Source organism: Pleurodeles waltl, chromosome 8, assembly GCF_031143425.1.
Source record: "Pleurodeles waltl isolate 20211129_DDA chromosome 8, aPleWal1.hap1.20221129, whole genome shotgun sequence".
Taxonomy (NCBI): domain Eukaryota; kingdom Metazoa; phylum Chordata; class Amphibia; order Caudata; family Salamandridae; genus Pleurodeles; species Pleurodeles waltl.
In genome coordinates, this window is record NC_090447.1 from 819,591,338 (window position 1) to 819,611,537 (window position 20,200).

At 43.8% G+C, this 20,200-nt stretch overlaps 1 protein-coding gene across 2 annotated transcripts in view; it reads left to right on the forward strand.

Annotated features, from left to right (window-relative positions):
* LOC138250326 (CD99 antigen-like) overlaps positions 1 to 20,200 on the forward strand; it is a 286,125-nt gene that overhangs the window by 174,371 nt on the left and 91,554 nt on the right. For both annotated transcript variants that reach the window (XM_069205086.1, XM_069205088.1), the window contains exon 6: positions 16,747 to 16,791. In XM_069205086.1, coding sequence (XP_069061187.1) covers positions 16,747 to 16,791 — 45 coding nt within the window. The remainder of the gene's footprint in view (positions 1 to 16,746; positions 16,792 to 20,200) is intronic.

Below are 20,200 nucleotides of genomic sequence, written 5' to 3' on the forward strand. Positions count from 1 at the left end.
TCGCAAACGTGGAGATACGTGTTGCCTTGCGGAGATCTCCTCAGTGGACACTCAAGGGGGACACCACTATCTTAACTCCTTGGTGTTGCTGTCAAGCTGGAGGCATCTCTAAAGAATATTTCCATATGGGGACTTGTTCAACCACTGCCACCATGGACGTGGGTCACACTTATATCCAGTCGCTCAACTGTGGCTCTATTTCATCCCTTACTAGTTTCCATGCTAGGACAATCACACAGAGGAGGGGGCACAGACACATGCCACTGTATACATTTTTTTACCGCAATGTTATTCAGTGGCATTTGTCTGCGTTCTGAAGTTGCCTGGCTCAACGCCTATACATTTTTAATGCTATGGTTTTTCTCTATCTTTTCCACAGAACCCATTTTTATTCCTTTATTTTCGGAATAGATTTTTTGCTGGATTGGTTATTTCTCCTGCTCTACCATAAAGTTCTGTCATTTGGAGCTTTGTTACTCTGACAGCAATCTGCCTTGTAGGCTGTTTGACAGAGGCTCTTGGGGGAGTGCCATAGACCACCTGGCACTGACACGCCCTCAGATTTTAAAATAACTGAAGGGGATAGATGGTAAGGGCCAAAGTATTCCCCTCTGTTCGATCGAGAAGGCCATGCATTTAGGAGGGCTCATGTGCCACAGGGGTGAGTATTGGCTGTCCAAAGGATAACACTAGACCCTACCCACCAAACGCAAATGCTATTGTGGGCTCATATCTGGCAAGAAGCCTAGCATCTGCAATGGGTTACTATTAGAGTGCAAGTTAAGGATCAGTTGTAGGCCAGAGAATGTGAATCATCTGTTGTGCAGGAGTCATGAGTTCCCCAGAAACGGCACAGCAAACAGAAACTCATAGGTCCCAAACAAATTCCCAGGAACAGCCACAGAATCTAGCTAGACCAAATGAATCAGGATTACATGTTGTAATGGACCAAACTTTGAGTCCTAGATGCTTATATACAGCTGCTTCCAATCTATCGCATCTGTGTCTGATGAGCTAATTTTTCTCCTCTACAAATAACAAGCATTGGCAAAGCCAGTAGGTCTCATCAATATGAGAGATATTGGCTTTGCTCTACAACATGGCTAAAAGGCATTGGCAAAGTGGTTGCTGTGTCCCACGGCTAAAAGTTATTTTTTTTAAAGTCCTATAAAAGTACTAAAATCACTATGACATGGGAAGGGTAAAAAAACAAAAAACACTATGCCGCAGCCAGCACTGGAGGCAGTGCTTAATTTGTGCTTGTTGTTTCCGGTGCTGAGCACCGGCACTTATTTTTGAGGATCGGGGCTTTCTTCGGCCTTAAGCATTTGCTGCGAGCAAAAGACACATATGGGAAAGACGGATTAAGGGGAAAACGAAAAAGAGTCACAAAGGGATAAAGTAAAAAGCTGCAAGAGTGAGCTGAAGGGGCAGGGAGTGACTTCCTATGGATTGAAGAGGCCCGAGATGGCTTCAGGATCAGGCCGCCTCAGTATTCCATGTTCACACATTTAATTGCAGCAGTCGCGTGTTTAAGAGGAGGGCTTCGGGCACCGTTACCTTTTTATTTACAAATTAAGCACTGGCTGGAGGGTTGGTGGTGGGATGGAAGAAGCAACAATGACAACGCAAGGGTGGAGGAAAGAAGCAACACGGACAAGGGGGATTGGGTTGCTAGGAGGGAAGAAGCAACATGGGCAGGGTGTGGTTGGGTTGGGAGAGAAGAAGCAACACAGAAAAGGGGGTTGGGAAAGCAGAAACTACATGAAGCAACATAACTGGAAGAAGAAAATAAAAGCAAAGCAACACAACAGGAAGAACAAAATAATTTAAAAAGGAAATAATACCTCAATCACAGTGCCAGCAGTGGAAGGACCCTTATCAAGAAGAAGCAATCTGTGCTCGATCCATGCCGAGACTATGAGGTCGGGCCTCTTGTTCTGTTGATAGCCTCCTGTTTTGGGTTTAGTTAAAAAACAAACTACTGTAACTAAACAAGGCTTAGAAACTGTAATGGCGGTAAATGTTAGCTGTAGCACATGAGGTGAGAGATTGGGGCTAAGTAACTCGTGTTCTCACCATCGGTTGTTTAAAGCACTCAGGAACACTGCAGTGTGTGGCACCTCCTAATTTCTTTCTTTCTTTTTATTTCAACCCCAGGAGAGTGTTTAAACCTAAATATATATTTAAAAAAAAATTCTTAATGATGATTTTCGTGCTCTTCAAACAGCATTCAGTCTCCCTCAGCATTACAGGAATGATTCCTGTTAAGCCAGCAGCCACTTTTCATTACAATGGCCAAAGCCGCCTCCTCCCTCTGTCTAAACGTCCTAGTCCAAGAAAAGACATGAGAACGAAACCTCCTTCCTTTTATTTAATTTCTTCTTTCTTCTTCTCTTTCTTTCCTCCTCTCTTCTCCCTTTTTCTTCACAGGTTAGGCGAGCCATTTTCGTTATTATAGTCTGTTTTGAAAATGTAATTCCAATTCTTTATTCTGGAAGGACACCTCTTTGCTGTTACATGTACTTCGTGCCGTTTTTCTTCACCAAAATCGATAAAAATGATCTTGAAATAAAGTGGATTCTTTCAAACACTAGATTCATATCTCAACCAGTTCCTCACTCCTCTGCCATTTCCCTCTGCTCCCTTGCCTAACAGCTATTCAAGATGATCACCTGGCATGGGTACTAGCAGCAGTTAAGAGCAACTGGTTATGCTCTGTAGACTTGGAGGAGGTATACTTTCATGTCCCTACGTGACAATGACAGGAAGTCTCTCAGTTTTTTCAGGATTCTGTATTGGTAATACTGATAGTGTGCCAGCATTACCAGTACAAGATGCTGGCCTTTAAACTCAGTGTGATCACAAGAGGAAATTTTAGAAATTACAGCGCCAGTAGTGGTCTTTTCAGTGCTGTTTAAGATCCTTTCCTGCCTTCACCCGATGATTGCTTGATGACGGTATCTTTAAGGAAGCAGCTGAATTAAATCTGGACTTAGTTCTCAGGACCTTCTTCAGTCTTGGATTCACTGAGCAAAATAGTTCTGGATGCCATGCTAATGACTTCAGTTTACTGGGGTCACTGGGATGGTCTTGCTAGATCCTTCTTTCACCAGAAAGAGTGACAAACAATGCAGACTACATTCCTCATCCTAGAGTGGAGCTTCCTGACAGCCTGGTTCAAGGACCTACAGAAATTAGAAACCTTTTGTATATGGGGTGTTGCTGTCCTAATGCCATGTTGCCTATATACCCTGCCAGCTTCAGTGGACAGAGCACTGAAATCTGTTGCTTCACTGTCAGTCACAGTCTGCCCTACTCTGAATCCCTCTCTCTGAGAGGGCCCACGACATAAAGCTCTTGATATGACGGCTGTTCTTCCAACTGCATCCTCAGGTCACTGTCACAGCAAGCTCATCAGATTACAGATGGAAGGTTCTTTTCCAAAGCCTGCATCAAAGAACGTGTGATACATGACATCAGATGTGATGCATCACTTCACAATACATGTTGGGATTCAAGGACATTTTTTCTGATATCAACCGTCTGTCTGACATTATTTAAGATTAATGTGATTGTGATAAATACTAACATTTCTGTCCTGCTCTCTCTGTCTGAAAGCAAAAGGGGCACTTACTCATCACAACCCTACTGGCAGTTACGGCCGGCTAGTCGTGGCACTCTGTCATTTCCCTGGGCTAGTTTCTTCTGGTCTAACACAATGCAGAGCTGCTGGACAATAAAGACACTGACAGAGCAAGTGTTAACAGCTCTCCTTTGGAGTGTGGCTTTGTATCCAATAAAGGTCTATCAGTCAGTCACCCTGCTTTCATCGCCAAACAAGAATTGTGTTGTGGTTTCCCACAAGTCTCCCTCTAATGGATACTTAAAACACAGATTCCTCGCATTTAGAATATTTCACAGGCATCAGACTGGACCCGGACATTTTTTATAGTACTGTTCACACGTGCCAGTTGGTTGCACCAGGTGTCTCCAACTTGGCTTTATTCCGCCCTGGAAGTGACGGAGCAGAGCAGCATACAAGCACCACCGTTGCGGCTGTTATCAGTTCCTTTTTTCTTTTTTTCCCCCCAACCCCTTCAAATGCTGAACCAGAGCTCAGCTGCCACTGTCATCAGCCTTCCTGCAACTCCCAAATATTCAATAGAAAGCAAGGGAAATATCCTCAAAGATAAGGGTGTCAAGGGTCCATTCTTTCTTCTTACGATTGCGATGTAGATTGTGCAGTTGGTCCCGATTATCCTCCTCTCCCCCCTCCAAAACACCCTCACTCCAACCCCCACAACCAGTCACCTTGTCCGTCTGTGATGCTGCAACAGGTTGAGGCCTTTAAGGAGGCCTGGCTGTGCATATCTGGCACTCTTCCAGCTCCCTCTGGTGCGCCTTTCGGCCTTGGGGATCTGACGGGGCCTCTGGCTGGTTTACTGACAGTGGATCCATCCTTGATGCTGTATGAATCCCTGGAACCCACCTCGAGTTCTGCATGGACTGTGGTGCAGAGTTCCACCTCTGGTACCTATGCCATCAGCACAGATTCTGCTGTCTGACATTGAGCAGTCTTCATCTGTTTCCCGATAAAGGTTGTGCTTTGAACCCACTGTGATACACCCGGTCTCCTTACCCGCCTGGGTCATATCCTTTGCCTCCATTACCATGGAGTCATACTCAGAAACTCCATTCTTTATTTTCTTCAATTGTGACCTGAGCTTGCCACTGCCCAGAGACGACATACGGGTCAATGGTGATGATATACCCCCATGATATGATAATCAACTTACAGTAGGCCAATGGGCTTGATACTGAACTGATACAAGGCTAATTTCCCCTTAGGCTCCCAACAGAAGAGTGTTTCCTTTGTTGTGGTGATTCAATGTGCTGCTGGGGTCCTGTAACTTCTATTGAAGTGAAGACAAAAGTCCTTAAAGAGGTTAGCAACCTGGGCCTACATCTTCTGATCTCTTGCTCTGTCAGTGAAGCCCTCATTGATGCCTTGTTCAAAGCCTTGTTCCTGCCTGCTTGTGAATAGGTATATGGCCCTACACAATAGACCAGTACATGCCTTCCCTGACGTCCTTACATAGTATTCTACTCTAGAACATCCTTTGGTACATGCTTTCACCAGCAAGGTGTGCACCCAATGCATTCCCAATGATACCCTCTCTGGGACAGGGAGTAAAAGAGGATAGTGGCATTCAGAAAATGAATATTCTCTTTGGGTAACCTAGCCTTATGGTCGGTAAATGCTTTTTGCCTATTGGGCTGCATCCCACACACCCTCTGGGACATGACCAGCAACATCTTGCCAACGGTTGTGAAAGAATTTAGGACCTCCATGACTAAAATCATTCAAGATGGTTAGAATGCAGCCAAATATGCATTTATTGCTGGCCTGGATATTTATGATTGCCTGGGGTAAGCAGTTGGCAAATGGTGGTGTTCTACAGGTTTTTCGGTTGACATTCAGCTATCCCTTCTAGGTTTTTTGATAGTTCACAACTGTTCAGAGATGACGTTAATTCAGCCATTGAGAGCTTTAAGTGGAGACAAGCCACAGTTCACTCCCTGAGCATTTCAGCTCCTATCAGACAGTTTCCTCACCAGTGTTGGGGCTTCTGAGGCTACTCCAAGGGGGCTGGCATACAGGCACCACCAGTCTCCCCAACCCTAGTATTGGTTCCCATGGGCATCAGTCCTTGCAGTCCCCCTCCCCTGCTGCAACAGCTTCCAAACTACTTTAGTTTGCATTAGTAGAACGCAACCATCCTATGGTAGGCAGGATCCAGTACTTTCTCCCAGGGTTGCATTCCATCACTTCCAATAGATGGGTCCTCCAAATTTTTTACCATGGCTATGCCCTACTATTTCTTCCTGCCCCACCGCACTTTTCCCCCCTATTTAGAATGGCTATTAGAGGCACACCTATCCATTCTAATGCAGGAGGTACAGTCCTTACTCTCCAAATGAGCCATCAAGAGTGTTCCTGGACTTGGAAATAGGGGTGGGTTACTTCTCCTGCTATTTCCTTGTGCGAAGAAGGGTGGTTAGCTTTGGCCTATCTTAGATCTTACTCTGAATACCTTCCTGCAGATTGACAAGTTCAAAAAATGTATATTTGCTCAGGTTATGTCTGAGTGACTGGATGGTGGCTTTGGACCTGCAGGATGCGTATGTTCATATACCTGTCCTGCGATCCCACAGATGATACCTGTAGATTGGCCAGGGGCATTTTCAGTTTGCTATGCTCTCTGTGGGCCTCACAAGCACCCCTCGGTGTTCACTAAACTGTGGGTAGTAGGCACCACCCATCTTCAGAAGTTAGGGATATAGGTTTTCCCCTACCTCAGCAAATTCCTAATCAAGGCCGGCTCACAGACCATTTCCAGACAATGGCAAATCTCTTGACATCACTTGGGTTCTTGATCAGTGACCTGAAGTCGCTCCTCACTCCCTTCCTGTTGGTTCATTTTTCTAGGAGCTGTTTTGCACACTGTACAGTTCAAGTCCTTTCTTCTGTTGCAAAGCATCCAGGATATTCGGGCTATGATCTGATGTTTTACTTCAGTCCTGGATCTGGGAAAGAGCAGCTTTAAGACTTCTTAGCCTCTAGCATCCTGCTTATTGACTATGCTAGGTGGTATATGCAGGATTGGCAGTTTAATCTAAAGCCTCTGGGGAGGGGGGTGGGCTGCTCCAAAGAAACCTGTTGGATGCCATCCAGGATTCATAAGGGACTGCAAGATCTGTTGGGGTGGCTGCCCGACTGCGTTTAGACCAGCTGTAGACCCCTTCCCTACCCAGAGTTGACAGTAGTGATGGATGTTCCCACTATGTTGGGAAGGTCACGTGGGAGAGGTGGAGATCAGAAGGCTTTGGTCTCCAGCTGATTGGGCTAGGAGAGCGTGGTACTGGGAGCTTCTGAGCAGGAACCTATCTGCTGTCCAGTCAGGCTACTGCTTTGGGGAAAATTGTCTGTTGAAGCAGCATGGCCAGGTAATGCACCTGAACCTGTGCAATTTACTCCCCTCTGTATGGAGATTGAGTGGCAGCAGTTGACTGTGTTTGATCTTCCACCTGAGATTGTCATCCTTGCTGCCAGGTGTCCATCTACAAAGTCCATTTACTTGCCAAATTTGTATCCTGGTACAGAGTCCGCAAGACAGACTCTTTACAAGCCAAACTGTTGGATGTTTTGTCTTTGGCTCTGCAAGGCTTGCTGTTGGTACTGTTTAAGGTTACTGTTTTTGTTGACTCAGCAGGACCTTAACTTGGTCTTGACGTTCCTCATGTGTACTCCCTTTGAGCCTAAGCACAGCTGCTCATTGTGTGTACTGACCTAAAACACTGATTTCTTCATTAAGTACACTTCAGCTTGTCACATTAGTGAACTCCAAGGTCTGTCTGTACAACTGTTCTAGTGGGATTTTATTTTTAACTGGTGCTGAGGACTTAACTGGCCTCTTTTCTGGAAGGTGTGCCTCATTTAAACATTGGACAATTCATCCCTGTCCTGCTGAAAGAGGAGGAAAGGCTCCATCGGTCAGACCCCAAAAGAGCTTTAAAATGTTACATCGATTGTACTAAGGACCACTGGCTGGACGATCAGCTTTTTGTTTGTTCTCTGGGGAGAATGAAGGAAAGGCTATTTAGACGAGGGCCTTGTCTGCATTAAGATCTGCTATTCTTTAGCCAGAAACAGCCTCTGGAATATCTGAGAGTCCATTACACCACTGTGTTGGCAGACAAGGCACCTGTCTTTTACATCTGTCAGACTGAGACTTGGACATTCGGTGCACATGTTAACAAGCACTGCTGCCTTGACAGCCATGCCGACTGGAAAGGCCTTTTGTCCATTTAGTTCTGCAGGATTTTATAGTCCGAGTCCACCCCTCTGACCCTCCACCCTTGGAGGTATTGTTTTAGTATATGTTCTAAAGGTGAGGAACCTGTGGTTAGAAGTGTCCATCAGAAGAACAAGTTACTTAGCTTCAGTAATGCTCTTTCTAGTGAATAATACATTGATCTGCAGATTAATCACTGCCCTCCTGCCTCCCCATTCTGTTGAGTGGTCTATTTCTACCATCTAAAAAGGTCCCTAATCAGAGATCTGCACACTGGTACCGATAATTGCGTTGGCTCCACGTTAGAGGGCGTGCAAAGAGTCAAGCAAGAAATTGACACTAGCGCACAGGGTTGAAGCTTAATTGAGGCTCCACTCCATCACTGCCTTGGTGGAACAAAGCCAACTGGGAGCCGCATGGCAACTCATGTAGAAGCTATGAAAAGTTTGTGGATCCAGTCTGGTGACTGGGGAATAATCTAAAGATGAGCAATTTGAGGTTAGATTAAGTATCCACAATCAAGAGCATTACTGAAGGTAAGTAACTTGTTCAGTATGTCTCCTTTCCTGTTTATCACATATAGGAGGCCACTTAATGCATTTTGTTTTTTACTTTGGGCAGCGTTTCACTTGTACGTCTAACCCACCTTATATTCAGTCTCCCGAATGACCCAAACCAGATTTTGTCCAACACCAAATCTTATTTTAGATGGTTCATGTATGAACATTTTCTAAAACTCAATTATTTTCAAGCCAAGGTATTGCTTACAAATTACATCCTTGGTCTGGGCAAGAAATTACAAGAAACTAGGCCAGCAGTGATGAGCCAGTGTCCCATTTCTGCAAACCATTTATGATATATAGGCATCCACATTGATATAATGTTCGATGGCATCTGTCGCTGTAGATACACATGTTGTGCATAGCCCGCCATCTGGTGTTGGGTCGGAGTGTTACAAGTTGTTTTTCTTCGAAGAAGTCTTTCGAGTCACGGGACTGAGGGACTCCTCCTCCTTGTCTCCATTGCGCATGGGCGTCGACTCCATCTTCGATTGTTTTCTTTCCTCCGTCGGGTTCGGACGTGTTCCTTTCGCTCCGGGTTTCGGAATGGAAAGTTAGCTAAATATCGGAAAAATTACGTCGGTATTGTTGCGTTCGGGATCGGCTTAGATAGAATCGACACCGAATCGAAGAGTGAAGAGCTCCGGTACCCTTCGGGGTAGTTTTCGATCCCCCCGTCGGGGCCTGGTCGGCCCGACCGCGTGTTAAACAACGCTGATGGAACGGACCCCGTTCCGTTTCTGTCCTAAATGCCACAACAAATACCCGTATACAGACCAACATTTGGTCTGTAACCTGTGCCTGTCGCCTGAGCACAGTGAAGAGACTTGCGAGGCCTGTCGTGCGTTCCGGTCCTGAAAAACACTCCGTGACTGTCGAGCCAGAAGACTGCAGATGGCGTCCACGCCGACAGCTCACCGAGAGTTCGAGGAACAAGAGGAAGAAGAAACCTTCTCGATCCATGAATCGGACTCCGAGGAATTCGACGAACAAAGAACTGTGAGTAAGACGTCGAAGCTAGCACACAAGAAAAGTGACAAGGCCCAGGGGACGCCACTGCCACCAGGCCATGGCTCCACCCATAAATTCGGTGACCGACCATCGGCGAAAGGCCGAAATAGTGCCGAGATCGTCCGACTCCGGTCGAGACACCGGCACGCAGCCTTCTCGGGACCGAGAAAGTGCTGCTGAAAGAGATCGACGCCGAGATAGCGGAGCCGAAACTGCTCGACACAGAGACAGCAGCACCGAGGAAGATCGACGCCGAGAGGGTTCGACTCCGAAAAAGAAGGTCACCTCGGAGCCGAAAAAGAGTACAGACAGGGTTTTGGTGCCAAAACGACCCGCAACCGACCCAACTACTAGTTCCTATACAGAGGGGCAATCACTGTCCTCTCAGATGCGAAAGCATAGATTTGAGAAAGAGTTGCAATCCACCGAAGTGGACCACACTCAGAAACGTATTTTTATACAGGAAGGAACAGGGAAAATAAGCACCCTTCCCCCTATTAGGAGAAAAAGGAGACTGGAGTTTCAGTCAGACCAAGCACCACAAACAAAAATGGTGAAAAGGGTAACTCTGCCACCCTTGTCAAATGCACATATTTGCAGATACTTACAAATGCATTTACAAAGGAGTTTTTGACACGGAGAGCCGGAGTGAAAAATCAATGACCAAAGGTCTGTTTATTTTTGCTGCAGCAAAGAGGACAGGTTTACCACTGGCATCCCAGGCCCGAAGTAAAGTGTGCTGGCATGAAGCGTTTAACAGTGATATTTATACTTATACATCAAAGGATACATAAAGTGTGTAAATAATGATATACGTCATACAGATATTTTAAGGAGTTAATCAGTTTTTCACACACCGGTTCCATTCCCAGCTTTGTCCTTGCCTCCCCTCTGCAGCTGCCTGACTCCCCACATTCTTGAGACCCTTCAAAGGATTACGTGGTTCAAAGGTATAGATATCAGCCTTTCCCTCCCCAAAATACAACAGCCGAGGTCGGTTAGTTATTTTGAACACATGATTATAATGAGTAACGTGCCCCGGTTAGGGAAAGAAACCAGCTGCAAGCCTGTGGTGTGGAACCAGGCTTATTTTACTTTAAACAAATATACATAAGATAACATATGTGATAGACAGTGCGTTCAGAGAGGAAAAAGCTCAAACTTACATGTGTTAAAGAAACGAATCAATTCAAAATGGATTCTAACACCCTCTCCTCCACCTGTAACTAACGTTTCACCAGCACAAACTCCATCACATTCCCCGGCTCACACCATGAGCCAAGGTGACCAGGACCAAGACGCTTGGGACTTATACGACGCCCCAGTGTCGGACAACAGTCCGGAGGCGTATCCTACAAAGCCATCACCACCGGAGGATAGCACAGCATACTCACAAGTGGTGGCTAGAGCAACAGAGTTCCACAACGTGTCCCTACACTCGGAACCAGTCGAGGATGACCTCTTATTCAACACCCTCTCCTCCACCCATAGCTCCTACCAAAGCCTGCCTATGCTCCCAGGAATGCTTCGGCACGCAAAGGAAATCTTCAAGGAGCCGGTCAAGAGTAGAGCAATAACACCAAGAGTGGAAAAGAAATATAAAGCACCTCCCACAGACCCTGTTTTCATCACCTCGCAGCTGCCACCAGATTCCGTCGTAGTAGGAGCAGCTCGCAAGAGAGCCAACTCCCACACATCTGGGGATGCACCACCCCCAGATAAAGAGAGCCGCAAGTTCGATGCAGCCGGAAAGAGAGTCGCAGTACAAGCTGCAAACCAGTGGCGCATCGCTAACTCTCAAGCACTACTTGCGCGCTATGACAGAGCCCATTGGGACGAGATGCAACACCTCATTGAGCATCTACCCAAAGAGCTACAAAAAAGGGCGAAACAGGTGGTTGAGGAAGGACAGAACATATCTAATAATCAGATACGCTCCTCTATGGATGCAGCGGACACAGCTGCAAGAACAATTAACACATCTGTGACTATAAGAAGGCACGCATGGCTACGAACGTCTGGTTTTAAACCAGAGATACAGCAGGCAGTGCTCAATATGCCATTCAATGAGAAACAACTGTTCAGACCAGAAGTGGACACGGCAATTGAGAAACTCAAAAAGGACACTGACACTGCTAAAGCCATGGGCGCACTCTACTCCCCGCAGAGCAGAGGCACTTACAGCACCTTCCGCAAAACAACCTTTAGAGGGGGGTTTCGGGGTCAGGCCACACAAGCCAGCACCTCACAGACAACACCGTCCAGCTACCAGGGACAGTACCAGAGGGGAGGCTTTTGGGGCCAATACAGAGGACAATTCCCTAGAAATAGGGGAAAATTTCAAAGCCCCAAAACCCCTACAACCAAACAGTGACTTACATGTCACTCATCCCCTCCACACAACACCAGTGGGGGGAAGAATAGGTCAGTATTACCAAGCATGGGAGGAAATAACTACAGACACTTGGGTCTTAGCAATTATCCAACATGGTTATTGCATAGAATTTCTACAAATCCCTCCAAACATACCACCAAAAGCACAGAATTTATCAAAACAACATTCAGACCTTCTGGAAACAGAAGTTCAAGCATTATTGCAAAAGAACGCAATAGAACTAGTACCAGAAACACAAATAAACACAGGAGTTTATTCACTGTACTTCCTAATACCAAAAAAGAACAAAACACTGAGACCAATCCTAGACCTCAGAACACTAAACACCTACATCAAATCAGAACACTTTCACATGGTCACGCTACAAGAAGTGTTACCATTGCTAAAGCAACAGGACTACATGACAACCTTAGATCTCAAAGACGCGTATTTCCACATACCAATACATCAGTCGCACAGGAAATACCTCAGGTTTGTATTCAAAGGAATACATTACCAATTCAAAGTATTGCCGTTTGGTTTAACAACCGCACCAAGAGTCTTTACAAAATGTCTAGCAGTAGTGGCTGCACACATCTGAAGGCAGCAAATACACGTATTCCCGTATCTAGACGACTGGCTAATCAAGACCAACTCACTGACAAGGTGCTCACACCACACAAATCAGGTCATACAAAACCTCTACAAACTCGGTTTCACCATCAACTATGCAAAATCACACATTCTGCCGTGCAAAGTACAACAATACCTAGGAGCCATAATAGACACAACAAAAGGATTAGCCACTCCAAGTCCACAGAGAATTCAAAATTTCAACAAGATCATACAACGCATGTATCCAACACAGAGAATACAAGCAAAAATGATATTACAACTCCTAGGCATGATGTCCTCATGCATAGCCATTGTCCCGAACGCGAGACTGCACATGAGGCCCTTACAACAGTGCCTAGCATCACAATGGTCACAAGCACAGGGTCACCTTCTAGATCTGGTGTTGATAGACCGCCAAACATACCTCTCGCTTCTATGGTGGAACAGTATAAATTTAAACAAAGGGCGGCCTTTCCAAGACCCAGTGCCACAATACGTAATAACGACAGATGCTTCCATGACGGGGTGGGGAGCACACCTCGATCAACACAGCATACAAGGACAATGGGACGTACATCAAACAAAACTGCACATAAATCACCTAGAACTGCTAGCAGTTTTTCAAGCACTAAAAGTATTCCAACCAATCATAACTCACAAATACATTCTTGTCAAAACAGACAACATGACAACAATGTATTATCTAAACAAACAGGGGGGACACACTCAACGCAGCTGAGCCTTCTAGCACAAAAGATATGGCGATGGGCAATTCACAACCACATTCGCCTAATAGCACAGTTTATTCCAGGGATCCAGAATCAACTTGCAGACAATCTCTCTCGAGATCACCAACAAGTCCACGAATGGGAAATTCACCCCCAAATTCTAAACACTTACTTCAAACTCTGGGGAACACCTCAAATAGACCTATTTGCAACAAAAGAGAATGCAAAATGCCAAAACTTCGCATCCAGATACCCACACAGGCAGTCCCAAGGCAATGCCCTATGGATAAACTGGTCAGGGATATTTGCATACGCTTTTCCCCCTCTCCTTCCATATCTAGTAAACAAATTGAGTCAAAACAAACTCAAACTCATACTGATAGCACCAACATGGGCAAGGCAACCCTGGTACACAACACTGCTAGACCTATCAGTAGTACCCCACATCAAATTGCCCAACTGGCCAGATCTGTTAACACAACACAAACAACAGATCAGGCATCCAGATCCAGCATCGCTGAATCTAGCAATCTGGCTCCTGAAATCCTAGAATTCGGACACTTAGACCTTACACAAGAATGTATGGAAGTCATAAAGCAAGCTAGAAGACCATCTACTAGGCACTGCTATGCAAGCAAATGGAAAAGGTTTGTTTGCTACTGCCATCATAATCAAATCCAACCATTACACGCATCTCCAAAGGATGTAGTGGGTTACTTGCTACACTTACAAAAATCAAACCTAGCTTTCTCTTCCATTAAAATACACCTTGCGGCAATATCTGCATACCTGCAGATTACCTATTCAACTTCACTATTTAGGATACCGGTCATTAAAGCATTTATGGAAGGCCTTAAAAGAATTATACCACCAAGGACACCACCCGTTCCTTCATGGAACCTCAATGTTGTCTTAACAAGACTCATGGGTCCACCTTTTGAACCCATGCACTCTTGCGCAATACAGTTCCTAACCTGGAAAGTTGCATTTCTCATCGCCATCACATCTCTACGGAGAGTAAGCGAAATTCAAGCGTTTACAATACAAGAACCTTTTATCCAAATACACAAAAATAAGGTAGTCCTAAGGACCAATCCTACATTTTTACCAAAGGTTATTTCACCGTTCCACCTAAATCAAACTGTAGAACTACCAGTGTTCTTCCCACAGCCAGATTCCGTAGCTGAAAGGGCACTACATACATTAGATGTCAAAAGAGCACTAATGTACTACATTGACAGAACAAAAGACATCAGAAAGACTAAACAACTATTTATTGCATTCCAAAAACCTCATGCAGGAAACCCAATATCAAAACAAGGTATAGCCAGATGGATAGTTAAGTGCATCCAAATCTGCTACCTTAAAGCAAAAAGACAGCTGCCCATTACACCAAGGGCACACTCAACCAGAAAGAAAGGCGCTACCATGGCCTTTCTAGGGAACATCCCAATGCAAGAAATATGTAAGGCAGCCACATGGTCTACGCCTCACACGTTCACCAAGCACTACTGTGTAGACGTGCTATCCGCACAACAAGCCACAGTAGTAGGAGCCTGTAGCCGTTCGGAAGTTAGCTTAAGCTTTGTACATTTGTAAATATATTATTTAAACCTTAAATAGGTACATACTTATTCACTCCATTGCATGGGCACTATTACTACAACACAACTCCTACCTCACCCTCTGCGGGGAAAACAATCGAAGATGGAGTCGACGCCCATGCGCAATGGAGACAAGGAGGAGGAGTCCCTCGGTCCCGTGACTCGAAAGACTTCTTCGAAGAAAAACAACTTGTAACACTCCGACCCAACACCAGATGGCGGGCTATGCACAACATGTGAATCTTCAGCGATTGATGCCACGAACAGATGTACACTGGGTAAGTGACATTTTCATTTCTTGTTAGACGTCCAAACAATCATTGTAACAAGCACATTTTTACGAATTGAATTGCTAAAAAGAGTCTTTACATTGTTTGAGGTCCATTTACATATTCCAGCCTTCAACACCTTCATCTAATGAGACCTGGATTATGGCAATTCTGTTTTTCTCATGGCATCAGAAAAAGTTCTGCATAAGCTCAAACTTAAGCAAACTGTGGCTCCCCGATTAATAGCCAGTGTTTCCAAATAAGATCACACATTTAGTGTTCTTTCTTGGCTACATTGGCTTCCTGTTCAGAAATGAGTTATTTTAAAAGCCATGATTATCATTCATAAAGCCTTTTATTGAAACACCCAGACTTCACTGCCTACAAATTATATTGATCTTTTTCCAGCCTAAGATAACCTGTTACTTTCCAGAGTCCAAGTTCTCTTCCAGTCAGGGGGGCAAAGTCTGAAGACACTGCATATTCCCCTACCGACAGAAACATGTCTAACTAAATTTAAATAGCTTTAAAAATCATAGCTTTTAACCATTTAGTTATTTCTATCGTCTTTGGCCTTTTTGCGCAGAGTAGGTTATTAAACCGGCCAAAGGTATTAAAGAGCTGCAGGCCTTATTTGCTATTTAACCGCACAGTTCTTTCCAAGTAGGCAAAGTGGTACTTTAGTCATGCTCCTCAACTTTTGTCACAAGTGGTTGAATGAATTTCACTAAAATGTGGAGATTTATTTTCTAGTATTTTTCATTGGCTCAATAGATGTTGCCCAGCATCCGTTTCAGGCATGATCATTACTCTCCTGCACAAATACAGAGATCTGTATTCTTATGTTCAGGTTTTCGTACATACTAGTCGATCAATATAGCATGTACAGCTGCATCAAACACTGCCCTTAGCTAATGGATTGCCACTTTTGTATCCCATTTTACATGGTATATCTCTTAATTTGAATATCTGTGGAGGTTCCAACAGAGGCAACAACAGAACACTGATCGCTTTTTTAGGGATGCAACGTGGGCCACCCCACATGTTCTGCCATGTCTGTGCACTCAATGATTCATGTTGAGGCAATGTCCAGTTTTCTTTCTTTCTCTCACTCTGTCTCTCTCTCTCTCTTTCTCTCTCTGTCTCTCTCTCTCTCTCTCTCTCTCTCTCTCTCTATCTCTCTCTGTCGCTCTCTCTCTCTGTGTCTCTCGTTCTCTGTGTCTCTCTCCCTGTCTCTCATATCGGTTTATGGAATAGCAGTAATGGGCCTTTCAGTTGCAACTTGAGCTTTTTTTTTTTTTTTTGCGTTTTTTTTTAACCAGTGAGCCACATGCTTTAGAAGGGGAGATTTCTCATCCGTTAGAGTGCCCCTGTTGTCCCTGTGTCTGAGCGTAATCAAGAGCGTGCCTGTTGATAACAAATGTTATCAAAAGATATTGAAAGGTGAATGCAGTTTTACAAAACCATTACTACTTACACATTATGCTGTGCATAATTCTGCCATCTAGTTTTTGGGTCTGGAAATGTTTCTTTACCACGTTTTTGTTTTCTGGTGGGCATGGGCCAGGAAGTAGTCAGCACGCTCCTAAGATATATCTTTGTTACTCAGCTACGCCCATGTTATTGATTGAATTTGGTTGTGACTCAAATAGAATGTCTTTTTTATTAATAAGTGTCCTGCTTGATTATTTGTATTAAAGTCCTTTTTTTTTTTTTTTTGGTAAAGATGATTTCGACTTGGCTGGTGCAATTGACGGAGATTCCAATTTGCGTAAGTAGTCATGCAAATGTGTGTTTAACAACCCAATCGAATACAGCCTATTTATCCAGTTTATTTCACATTGATGATTGTGTGCTGCGTTGAAGCCATATATTCATGTACATGCTGGAAGTTTTCTTTCCTGATGAGGAAGTGTCTACCCCAACAAAAAGAAAGTGATAGAATCAAACCTTGAATTGGGGTTAGCCACCTTTGCTTACTCTTTAGATTTTTTTTTTTTTTTAAGGCAACGTCTACCAAGCCAGCAATTATGACAATTTACCTGTCTGTGGTGGCACATGAGGACACTACTTATACTCATGATTGATCACTATTCTCACTGCTGTTTGTTTCTGACCTTGACTCATTGGCCTTAGTTCTCTTTACACTGAAGCGATGCATCAGGCCTAGTGGAAATGGTTAAAAGCAGAAATGTTACTTCAAATGTGATGTGCTTCAGAAACCATGACTCTCTCCCATGAGCGCTGCTCCAGCGTTATATCACTTTCATTGATCCACACGGGCAGTGGCAGGACCACTTGAAAAAAGTAATTTAAGTCTCTGGTACCAGTAGTGATTGCTTTCCAGTGAAGTTTCCTCTGTATTGATTAGCACTTTTCGATATTGCCCTCGGGCCACTCATGATCAAACCCTTTAGAGGAAATAGTGAAGTAAAAAAATATTTATCCTAGATCCTCATTTACTTCTGAAGATGGAGTCCCACGTCTTCTCTTCAGGGACAGCAAAACCTTCATTTCTTCTTCTTTTATGGCAGATGCAGCTGATATTCTGCAGAATCCCAATGTGGTCTGTTTTTTCCTTTCTACTTTTTTTATTAGTTTACTTACGGTGCTGATGGGTTTCCTATTCGTCTTCCTGTGTTCAGCTGGAATGCAAAGTATTACTCTGCCCAACTGACCTAGGTTTAGCTGATTTTCAATTTGTTTGGCTTCTGAAAGAAAACAGACCATTAATGTCTGGCTTCAGAAAGTGGACTGCTGGTCTTAAGCTGATACTTACTACTGTATGGTCTGGCTCGGTCCATTTAGGCAGGGGAATGTGGTGGGTGAAGATATGCAGTTCTTTCCCGACTGTGCCTGCGAGGATATAATCCCTCTGAATGGTAACAGAAGCAACCCCAGAAAGATTTCAGCCTTATGTGGTCCCATCAGTGAGGTACAGCTCAGGTCCCAATGTCACATCAGGCTTGCACAAACGTATTTATGCACTTTCCACAAAAAATGAGGGCTGGAATTCCTTGAACCTATTTCTGTCACCAGTAATTTCTTGAGCAGTGTTGCATGCCCCTTGCTCTGATGTCCTATGCCTGACACTTTGCAACACAATCACAATGCTGACGTGGATCCTGGCTAAATTCATTGTACATCCCGCTCCTTTCCTTGTTGACCTGAGTGTGCACCAGCCTGCATCTTCAGGACAGGTTTTGACGCATCGGCATTGGACATGCTCAAGTATAGATAGTTTATTTTAGAATGGGGTTGCCCATATTGTTCAGGAAACACTGACTTATAAACGTCTGAATAGGGGATAGTCTAGCATGGGGTACAGTACTGGAAGCCATGCACTTCACTGAAAATGTTTACAGCGAGGTCTGCATTTCTAAATGATAGCTCCTGGGGTTCAAGATCGGCGTTCTCATGCCACCCCCTTTATGCAGTCACCTCATATCTGCTGCTTCACTACAGTTGAGATACACCCTCTACGTAGGTAGTTCAGGAACTTCTGGATTTATGGAGCAATACGTGATATGGAAAAACAAACACTTGAAATAGCTCATAAAAACGCAAACCCATATAATGCAAAAATAGCCAGAAAGCATCAGAAATAAAGTTGTTTGCCATTTAATTGGAGCAGTGTTCCCCCGTCTGATAAGTTGAGGAATGTAATGCTCTTTTTATAAATTTTCACACGACTTGTATATTATTTTCTCAACGCAGTAACCAGAGTAAAGGGCACATAATTAAACAGAAACTCCAGATAGACACTTAAAACCATTTTCCAGGCTCTTTTTGTGGGGAGAATGTGGGAAGACCTTGGAACAAAGATGCAATAAGCTATGGTAAAAGGCTGACTTCAGTAAATCTGCAGCTATCTTTGTGATGCCAATTTCAAAACAAGTCTTACTTGAACTTTTTCAGAACAGTTAGGCAAAATGTGCAATGTACACATTTATAACAAGAATGGCAGTATATGTAAAATGTGCACTAGCGCAATAACGCTGAGGATTTAGTAGTACTTTAAGGAGGTATAAAAAAACAAAACGATAGTCGTTACAAACAGCTGGTTTTATATGTGTGTTATATTACGTACTCAAGAGAATTTGGTACATTAGCAATGTCGGGATTGGAAAGGCTTCAGAATATAGATATCTGAGCCTAACATTTGCTAATAAGCCATCTTTTAACTCATTCTTCAAGGACAAAGTGACAGCAACAAATAATCTAGCTGGGGGTTCTTATGATTTGCCCAAACGTTTATAGGAGTATCTGTGTTTGTGTCAAGGCCTATGTAGAGGAAATCACTCCTTGTATTCAGGCCTGTGTAAAATTGTGTTTGACATAATTTTGCTAATCTCACATAGCAAAGTGCATGTGAAATTACAGAGGGTACACCACATCACGCAATTACAGGGTGAAATTTCAATACAACACGAGGTGTACTATTAGGGTAATTTTTTAACATGAGTGGCATTTCAGGTAGATATTTTACCCCCGCGGACAAATTTGAATATGAACTGCAGTATTTTGAACACAACTAACTGGAAATCAACTTGAAAATACATTTTTGGAGTTGAATTTTTACCCAAGCAGACCGTTCGTGTAATTTTTTGAGTGCAAGATGCACTACACGTAATTATGTGTAATTTTGCTGTAATGTTCTGCAATTATGCTAAGCAAATTATACAAGTTTTGCAAATCTTTTGTAGTGACTTTCTGCTCACAAGTCAGGGTTCCAATGCCTTAATTTTTTTTGCCAAAGCCAGTAGGCATAGAGTTGGCCACAAACCTTTTGGGGTTTTCGGTGTTTGTTTTGTCATGGTTTTTGCTAAACTTTAGTGTTAAAGATGCTCTAATCAGTAATAAAAATAAAAAAAACTAAAAGCAAAAATATTTTTTGTCTAGAAAAACACAATTTACCATAGTCGTTTTAGCACTGAAGAGAGCGTGTGGTTGTACTCCTTATGAAAGGGCAAAGGATGTCACTCACAGGGAAGTTAGCCAGTGTCTGAAGAGAGCTGACCCGTTGCGTCATTCTGTATGCTACAGTGGGCAGAAGAAAATGTGAACAAAACAGTAGGCAATGGATGTAGAGGGCTTGCTGAAATGCCCCATGAGTAAGTATATTATACATATAAATCAAAAGGTCTTGGTTAACGCAGGACATAAAGATTTTTTTTTAA